The sequence below is a fragment of the Nannospalax galili genome, unplaced genomic scaffold, assembly GCF_000622305.1.
Source record: "Nannospalax galili isolate Female #2095 unplaced genomic scaffold, S.galili_v1.0 scaffold899, whole genome shotgun sequence".
NCBI classification, from domain to species: domain Eukaryota; kingdom Metazoa; phylum Chordata; class Mammalia; order Rodentia; family Spalacidae; genus Nannospalax; species Nannospalax galili.
In genome coordinates this window covers 591,569-601,552 of record NW_008343202.1, presented here as the reverse complement: position 1 = coordinate 601,552, position 9,984 = coordinate 591,569, and the positions used below count along the sequence as shown (strand labels likewise).

At 41.5% G+C, this 9,984-nt stretch overlaps 1 protein-coding gene across 4 annotated transcripts in view; it reads left to right on the top strand.

Moving 5' to 3' along the window:
• Tpst1 (tyrosylprotein sulfotransferase 1) overlaps positions 1–9,984 on the top strand; it is an 83,307-nt gene that overhangs the window by 23,308 nt on the left and 50,015 nt on the right. For all 4 annotated transcript variants that reach the window (XM_017799662.2, XM_029566492.1, XM_008839146.3 and 1 more), the window contains one exon: positions 8,761–9,703. In XM_017799662.2, the coding sequence (XP_017655151.1) occupies positions 8,859–9,703 (845 nt within the window). In that variant the 5' untranslated portion in view covers positions 8,761–8,858. The remainder of the gene's footprint in view (positions 1–8,760; positions 9,704–9,984) is intronic.

The following is a 9,984-nucleotide window of genomic DNA, read 5'->3' as shown; positions in this document are numbered from 1 at the left end:
TCCCCATCCCTTCCTTTCCCCATCCCTTCCCTTCCCCATCCCTCCCCTTCCCCTTCCCTTCCCCATCCCTCCCCTTCCCCATCCCTTCCTTTCCCCAACCCTTCCCTTCGCCATCCCTCCCCTTCCCCTTCCCTTCGCCATCCCTCCCCTTTCCCTTCCATCCTTTTCCTTTTCCCCTCCCTTTTCCTCCTATTTCCATTTCCCTTCCCTCCCAACATTTCACCTGCTCTGTTTCTGAGTACTAGGGTTATAAACGTGCACCACACAGCCTTCTCCTGGGACCTTTCTTGCCTCCTTTGTGCAGTTGCCCCAACTAGTACTTCAACCTCAGCCTACTAAAGTTGTTTACCTCCTTGCTTACCTACTACCTAGTCCACTTGCTTACCTACTACCTGCTCACCTTGACAGTGCATCTGGGCATGTGTGTTGTTCACCACCCCAAATTCAGCAGCCTCCCCTCCACCCCAGAGCAAAGGTTGCCAGTACTAACTGCCTGCCCTGTCCTGCCCTGCAGGCCCACTAAGTAGGGAGATGGCACAATTGCACAGACTCTTACTGTTCTCACCAGCTTTTACAGTTCAATTGTAAATGATTCTTAGGTTGTTTTATACCTTTGCCTGGTTTCCTGAGCGCTGAAAGCCTTGCTTGTTAATCTAGCTTTATAATTGGTTTGGGGAGGAGGAATTGCCTACATTGTCACTAGGCCAGAGCTCGAAGACTTACCTTTCAGAATGTATTCTCTCTAGTATATCCAGTCATTTCTCTAGATATATTTACGGTGTTAGTCAGGGTCCTGCTGTAAAACAGAGCCAGTAGGATCTGTGCAGGATGCATACACATACACATGCACACACACTAACACACATACACACAGGTATGTACCCACAGACACACAGGCATGCACATGCACATGCACACACTGCCACACATGCACACAGACATGTACACAGACACATTAGGCACACAGGCATGCTCATGCACGTGTATTCATGCACATGTGCACATGCACACATAGACAAACATGCACAGCATACATGCACATGCACATACACACATGCATATGGAGTGGGGGAGGTGAGACAGCAGAGAGATTGATTTTGGGGAATTGGCTCCATGATTGTGGGGCTGCAAGTCAAAATTCACAGGAAAGTTAGATATGAGTTGCAGTCTTGATTCCAACTTAATGCAGGTAATTTGTCTTCATAGCAGAATGTGGAGTTGGTGACTGGAGATGAAGCATATTTGAATGTCAGTGATCAGCCTTGGGTTGTATTACAAATATGTTGAAGTGTATTAAATATTTGCAGAATTTGCCATTAAAACCACTTTTATTTTGGGCCAGGCACGGTGGTGCACACCTTTAATCCCAGCACTTGGGAGGCAGAGGCAGGCGGAGGCAGGCGGATCTCTGTGAGTTCAGGGCCAGCCTGGTCTACATAGTGAGTTCCAGGCCAGCTGGGGCTACAGAGAGACCCTGTCTCAAAAAGACCCACCCCCCCCCAAAAAAAACCTTTTATATTTCTGTTCTGAGCTAGGTACATATCTTCAGATTTGTTAAATCATAAAAAGCTGTTTCTGATTATAAGCATTGATTTTTTTCCCCCCAGCACTATATTAGGGGTTGAATCTGGGGCCTTGTGCATGCTAGACTGTATCTCTCGTATCCTTTAAATATTTCTCTGTTTATTTTTACTTTATGTGTATGAGTGTTTTGCCTGCATGTATGTAAGTGTATCCGTGTTGTGCAGTGCCTGTGGCAGCCAGAAGAGAATGTCAGATCCCTTAGAACTGGAGTTACTGTTGGTTGTTAGCAGCCATGTGGGTGCTGAGAATCAAATCCAGGTCCTCTGGAAGTGCAGCCAGTGCTCCTAACTGATGAGCCATCCTTCTAACTCTCCAGCATCTTTTTAAAAAAATGTATTATTTGCCGGACATGGTGGCACATGCCTTTAATCCCAGCTCTCGGGAGGCAGAGGAAGGTGGATCTCTGTGAGTTTGAGGCCAGTGGCTAAGAGCACTGACTACTCTTGCAGAGGACCGGGGTTCAATTCCCAGACATAATGGCTACGATCTGTCCTTAACTCTTCTGACCTCTGCAGCATTGCACGACACGGGTGCACTCACATGCACGCAATACTCTCATACACATAAAATAAAAATAAATAAAATATTAAAATAAATAAATAACCCACCAAATCTAATTTGTGCTGTCCACATGCTCAAGTATGTATGCAGGATGAACAAACTCCATCCACTGGAGCTTTTCCATGTACCAGGGGCCATAGCCTTAAAGAAAACTGACTCTTCCTGGAGTTATCTACTGTCAGTAGCTCCTTAGCTGGGGGGTCTAGACTCCTGAGTCCCTCCCCCTCCATGCCCAGCATCCTTTTTTATTTTGAGGTAAGCTCTCATGAAGTTGCCTAGGTGAGCCTTGAATGCCCTCTGTAACCTAGGCTGGCCTTGAACTCACAGTCCTCTTGCTCTGGCCTCCTGAGTAGCTAGAGTACAGGCATGTCTCACCATGCCTAGCTACTTTATTTTTGTTATTTTTTAAAGATTTTTTGGGTGCTTTTTGAGACAGGTCTCCCTGTAGCCCCAGCTGGCCTGGAACTTGCTGTGTAAACCAGGCTGACCTTGAACTCACAGAGATCTGCCTGCCTCTGCCTCCCAAGTGCTGGGATTAAATGTGTGCACCACCATGCCCAGTTTAAAGATTTTTTAAAAAGGATTTTCATTATTTAAAAATTATGCCTGGGGCTGGAGAGATGGCTCAGTGGTTAAGAGCCCTGACTGCTCTTACATAGGACTCGGATTCGATTCCCAGCACCCACATAGCGACTACAAACCATCCTTAACTCCAGTTCCAGGGGAATCTGAAGCCCTATTCTGACCTCCCCTAGCATTGCACGACACAGGTGCACTCACATACGTGCAGGCAATATACTCATACGCATAAAACAAAAATAAATAAAATATTAAAAAAGAAACCAGATGTCTTAAAAAAAATATGCCTATATGTGTGTCTGTGTATGTCTCTGGGAATCTGAGTGCAGGTGCCTAAGGAGTTCAGAAGAGGCCATTAGATCCCCTGGAAATGGAGTTACAGGCAATTGTGTGCTGCCAGATATATGGGTACTTGGAACTGAACATGTGTCTACATGAGCAGTAAACACCCTTTAACCACTGACCAATCTTTCCAGTTTCAGACTTTAATTTTTTTTTAATGTGTGTATCTGTGTGTGTGTGTTTTTGCCACATGAGTGTAAGTGCCTGCTGAGGCCAGAAGATGGTGCCTGACCTGTGAGCTGCCTAACATGGGTGCTGGGAACTGAACCCTGCGTCCTCTAGAAGAGCACCAAGCACACTTACCCCTTGAGCCATCCCCCCCCTCCCCTCTCTGGTCTATTTTTGTTCATACTTGTGGATATTATCCACCACACCCAGCTAAGAAAAGGCGTTTTTTTCTTTTTTTTCTTTTTTGAGACAGGGTGTCCTGGTAGCCCCAGCTGTCCTGGAATTCACTATGTAGACCAGATCCACCTGCCTCTGCCTCCCAAGTGCTGGGATTAAAGGCGTGTGCCACCATGCCTGGCCTTATTTATTTATTTAGAAAATCCTAACTAGTTTATTGGGCTTGCTAACAGAGCATGGGGGGGTTATTTACAGAAGAGTGCCCCCCATTTACAACTGCACTGTAAAGTCCCCACTAAAATACAGATCCTAAAAAACAATACAGATCCTATGACTTCCCGACAGCTGCACAAAATGGTGAGAGAGATATTTTATGTCATTCTCAGCTTGTATATCCTTAGCTCCTCCCCCACATGCTCTGTTAGCAAGCTCAATAAAGCTAGTTGAAGAGGGTGGGAAGGAAGCATGACTATAGCTTGTGGGTACCTATATCTTATAAGTTACTTCCAATGTTTTCTTCTAATAGTTTCAGAGGTTTCCAGTTTCACATTGAGGTCTTTGATCCATTTGGAGTTGACTTTTGTGCAAGATGAAAGATAAGGGTCTAGTTTCATTCTTCTACAGGTAGAGATCCAGTTTTACCAGCACCATTTGCTGAAGATGCTGTCTTTCCTCCATTGTGTGTTCTTGGCACCTTTGTCAAATATCAGGTGGCTGAAATTACATGTACTCAGATTTGGGTCTTCAATGATGTTCCATTGATCTACAGGTCTATTTTTGTGCCAGTACTATGCTGTTTTTATAACTATAGTTCTGTAGTATACTTTGAGATCTGGTATAATGATCCCCCAGTGTTGCTCTTTGTGCTCAGGGTTGCTTTGGCTATCTGGGGTCTTTTGTGCTTCCATATGAATTTAAGGATTTTTTTTTTCTAATTCTGTGAAGTATGTCATGGGGATTTTTATTTGGATTGCATTGAATCTATATATTGCTTTTGGTAGGATGGTTATTTTTCACAATTTAAGTCTTCCAATCCATGAGCATGGGAGGTCCTTCCATCTTCTGGTGTCTTCCTCAATCTCTTTCTTTAAAGATTTAAATTTTTCATTATAGAGATCTTTGGTGTCTTTGGTCAGGTTTATTCCAAGATATTTTATTTTTTTGTGGGTATTGTAAATGGGAGTGTTCCCCTATACTCTTTCTCTGATTACTTGTTATTGGTATATAGAAAGGCTACTGATTTTTGTAGATTAATTTTGTAACCTGCCACTTTATTGAAAGTGTTGATCAGTTCTGGGAGTTTTCTGATGGAACTTTTGGGACCTCTTAGGTATAGTATCATATCATCTGCAAAAGGGATAATTTGACCTCTTCTTTTCCAATTGGTACTCCTTTAATTTCCTTCTCTTGTCTTACTGCTCTAGAAGTTTCAAGTACTATATTGAAAAGGAGTGGAGATAGTGGTCATCTTTGCCTGGTTCCCGATTTTAATGGGAATGCTTCCAGTTTTGTTTTTTTTTTCCCATTCAGAGTGATGTTGGTTGTGGGTTTGTTGTACACAGCTTTGATTATGTTGAGGTATATTCCCTCCAGTTCAATTCCCTTTACAACTTTTATCAAGAGTGCATGCTGAATTTTGTCAAAGACCTTTTCTGTATTGATTGAGATGACCATATAGTTTTTGTCTTTGAATCCATTTATGTGATTGATGACATTTGTTGACTTGTATAAATTGGACTATCTCTGCATCTCTGGAATAAAGCCTACTTGATCATGGTGCGTGATCTTTTTGATGTACATCTGTATGCAATTTGCAAGTATTTTGCTGAGAATTTTTGTATCTATGTTCATTAAGGATATGGGTCTCTAGTTTTCCTTTTTGGTTGTGTTTTTACCTGGTTTTAGCATTAGACTGATGCTGGCTTCATAGAAGGAATTTGAGAGTTCTCTGTTTCTATAATTTTGAACAGTTTAAGTAGTATTGGTTGGAGATCTTCTTTAAATATCTGGTAGAATTCTGCTGTAAATCTATCAGGGCCTGGGCTTTTTTTAGTTGGAAGGTTTTGTATTACTGTTTTGATTTCCTTATATGTTATGAGTCTATTTAAACTGTTGATTTCTTCTTGGTTTAACTTTGGTGGTTCCCATGATTTTAGCTATCCATCCATTTTAGATTTTCAAATTTAATAGAGTATAGGTTTTTAAAGTATTCCCTTATAATGTTCTGTATCTTTCTGGTGTCTGTTGTGATGTTTCCCCTTTCATCTCTGATTTTGTTGAATTGGATTTGCTCTTTCTTTTGGTTAACTGGGCTAAGGGTCTGTCCATCTTGTTTAGCTTTTCAAAGAACCAGCTCTTGGATTCATTGATTCTTTGTATTGTTTTCTTTGTTTTTTTTCTAATTATTGATTGATTGATTGATTGATTGATATTTTTGAGACAGAGTCTCCCTGTAGCCCCAGCTGGCCAGGAACTTGCTATGTAGACCAGGCTAGCCTTGAACTCACAGAGATCCTCCTGCCTCTGCCTCCTTAGTGCTGAGATTAATGGTGCGTGTAACCACGCCTGGCTTGTTTGTTTTTATTTCATTAATTTCTGCTCTGATTTTTATTTCTTCTCTTTTGCTAGATTTGGGTTTCATTTGTTCTTGCCTTTTACAAAATCTTGAGATGCAATGTTAAGTCATTTATTTATACTCTTTCAGATTTTTTTTTTAGTGTAGGCACTTAGAGCTATAAACTTCACTCTTAGGACTGCTTTCAAAGTGTCCTGGAAGTTCTGTTGTGTTGTTTGTCCTTTTTGTTGAGTTCCAAGAATTCCTTTATTTCTTTCTTAATTTCTCCTTTGACCCACTCATCATTCAGGACTGTGTTGTTTAATCTCCATGAGTTTGTGTAGTTACTAGGGCTTTTTTCCAGTGTTGATTTTAAGCTTTATTGCATTGTGGTCTGATAGAATGCATGGGATTATTTCAATTTTTTGTGTTTGTTGAGGTTTATTTTATGCCCCAGTATGTGGTCAATTTTTGAGAAAGTTCCATGGGGTGCTGAATAGAAACTGTATGCTTTTGTGCTTGGGTGGAATATTCAGAAGATGTCTGTTACATCTATTTGATGTATGGTATCATTTAATTCAGACACCTTTCTGTTTATTCCTTGTCTGGTTGACCTGTCAAATGGAGACAATGGGGTATTGAAGTCCCCTATTATTACTGAGTTGGGGTTAATCTGTGTCTTAAAGTCCCTGTATTGTTGTTTTTATGAATTTTGGTGCACCAGAGTTTGGTACACGTATGTTCAGGATTGTAATATATTCTTGTTAATTGTTCCTTTGATCAGAATGAAGTGATCTTCTTTATCTCTTCTCATTAGTTTTAATTCAAAGTCTATTTTGTCAGATATTAGAATTGGAACCCCTGCTTGTTTCCTAGTGCCATTTGCTTGGAATATTCTTTTCCATCCTTTCACCTTAAGGTAGTGCCTGTCCTTGAAGGTGACACAGGTTTCTTGCAGACAGCAAAAAGATGGATTTTGTTTCTTAATCCATTCAACTAGCCTATGTCTTTTGACCAGGGTGTTCAGTCCATTGATATTTGAAGTTATTACTGAAAGATGTATATTGGTTGCCATCATTTTGATTACTGTTTGCATTCATTGTCTAATTTTGTGTTCCCATAATTATACCTTCATTTAGTTTCTTTCTGTTGTCCCTGGGGTATGGTTATTCCTTTCTCCATTCTTTCTATTGCTTCAAGTATTCTTTGAAGGGTTGGTTTTGTGGACATGTATTCTCTCAGGCTATCCATGTTGTGGAAGATTTTTCTTTCCCTTTCAACTATAATAGACATTTTTGCTGGGTAAAGTATTCTGGGCTGACATCTTTGGTCATTGAGAACTAGAGATACCTTGGTCCAGGCTGTTCTCGATTTCATAGATTGCATTAGTAAGTCAGCTGTAATTCTGATGGGTTTTCCTTTATATGTGAGTTTTTCTTTTGCAGCTTTCAGTTTTTGTTCTTTGTTTTTTACATTTGGTGTTATTACTATGATATGCCGTGGTCCTATTTGGTGTTCTCTGTATTTCTTGTATTTGTATGGGGATGTCTTTCCTTAATTTTGAGAAATTCTCTTCTACAACCCTGTTTAATATCTGGTCAATACTGTTAACCTGAAATTCTCCTTTCTCTATGCCTGTGATATGTAGATTTGGTCTTTTCATGGTGTCCCACATTGCCTGCATATTCCATTCCTGTGCTTTAAAAAATTTTTCATAATCTTTGCTTGAGTGGCCCAGTTCTTCAACTTTATCCCCCAATGTTGATATTCTGCTTTCCATTTCATTCATTCTAGTGGTGAGGTGTTCACCTGTTGTTTCAAGTTGACTTACTGAGTTTTTTACTTCCTTCTTAATTTCAGCCTGAGTTTTCTTCAATGTTTCTGTCTCTTTTGTGAATTCATTCAGAAGTTTATCCCTATATTCTTTTAGTTCTTTGATTTGTTTGCGTATTCTTTAAATTTCTTGAATTCCTTGATCATGTTTATGATTGTTCTTTTAACTTCTGTGTCCTAGGTTATCTCTAAGGGTTTCTTGTAGAACTCTTCTACAGGACTGATGGAGTTTGGTGGGAACATATTGTTTTGGTTTTCCATTTTATTATTTTTTTCATTTTCATTTTGGCATGTGGATTTCTTTTATTGTTTGTGATTCTGGTATGAAAATCAAGTGTTCTTTTGTGTGAAGTTTGCTTCTGTTTGTGTTATTGGTGTGCCTTGGTTGTTTTCTTATTGGGTATATAAAGCTAGTTGATCTAGGTTTCAGGTTCTCTCAGATTTTATATTGGAGAGAACTGATGGCTTCAGATCAGCTACTCAGGAGCTCCTACCAGAGGCCCTCCAGTCAGGTACACTCAGGCTTCCTTCTAATGTTTGGACCCCTACTAACGGGTACTTAGAGCACAATTTGGGAAGTTCCCTAAGGGGAGGCCTGATTTTGGCACTCTCAGGCAGTCTGCTAAGGTCTCACTCAGCCTTACCCCACTGTAGGGCAGAGAGGTCTGCCTCTGGGGCAGTGGGAGGAGCCTCTCGTAATCCCAGTTAGGGGCTTGGGTATGGCGCAATTTGGGGAAGCTTTGCGCTCACCACCACATGGAGGCCGGATCCAGGTGCTCTCAGGTGGTCTGCTGAGTTCTTAGTCCCCACATCAGGCGGAGGCCAGATCAGGTGCTTTCAGTCCTTCCATGGATATTGTATTCTTAGTCCTGACTGCTTCAGCTGCGTTTTCTCTAAAATTCAGTGGTGAACAGTTTTCAAATTATCATGTGACAGTAAGCAACCGTTTCTTTTTCTGCCAGGTGCTGACTGTCTTTTTGAAGTAGATTGTCCATGGCCTGAACATTTCTTGAAAACAATTTTGTGCAAAGCATCTGCCTAATGAGATAAACACATCAAGATGGTTGGAAAGCTGAAGCAGAATCTACTCTTGGCATGCCTGGTGATCAGTTCTGTCACAGTATTTTACCTGGGCCAGCATGCTATGGAGTGCCATCACCGCATAGAGGAGCGGAGCCAGCCAGCCAGATCGGAGAACACCAAGACCACTGTGCGAACCAGCCTAGAGGTCAGAGCTAACAAGACCTCCATCTACCACAAAGACATGCCATTAATATTCATTGGAGGTGTGCCCAGGAGTGGAACCACACTCATGAGGGCCATGCTGGATGCGCACCCTGACATCCGCTGTGGAGAGGAAACCAGGGTCATCCCTCGAATTCTGGCCCTGAAGCAGTTGTGGTCCCGGTCCAGTAAAGAGAAGATCCGCTTAGATGAGGCTGGTGTCACCGATGAAGTGCTGGATTCTGCCATGCAAGCCTTCCTGCTGGAGATCATTGCTAAGCATGGCGAGCCAGCACCTTATTTATGTAACAAAGACCCTTTTGCCCTGAAATCCCTGACTTACCTTGCTAGGTTGTTCCCCAATGCCAAATTTCTCCTGATGGTTCGAGATGGCCGGGCATCCGTGCATTCGATGATTTCTCGAAAAGTTACTATAGCCGGGTTTGACCTGAACAGCTACCGGGACTGTCTGACCAAGTGGAATCGAGCCATAGAAATCATGTACAACCAGTGTATGGAGGTTGGTTATAAAAAATGCATGTTGGTTCACTATGAACAGCTGGTCTTACACCCTGAACGGTGGATGAGAACGCTCTTAAAGTTCCTCCACATTCCATGGAACCATTCAGTACTGCACCATGAAGAGATGATCGGGAAGGCTGGGGGAGTATCTCTGTCAAAGTGAGTAGATACTATGTTTTCTTTTTAAACTATATTCAGCTAATAGAGATGTGTAAATGTGTGTATATGTGTGTCATGTACATGTATGTGTGTGTATGCATGTACCTGTGCATGTGTGTGAGCATGTATGTATATGTGTATGTATATGCTTTTTACATATAATTAAAAATTATTTTTAATTATATGTATGAGTGTATTGCCTGCATATGTGTAAGTGCACCCATGTTGTGCAGTGCCCACAGAAGTCAGAAGATGGCATCAGATCCCTTGGAACCAGAATT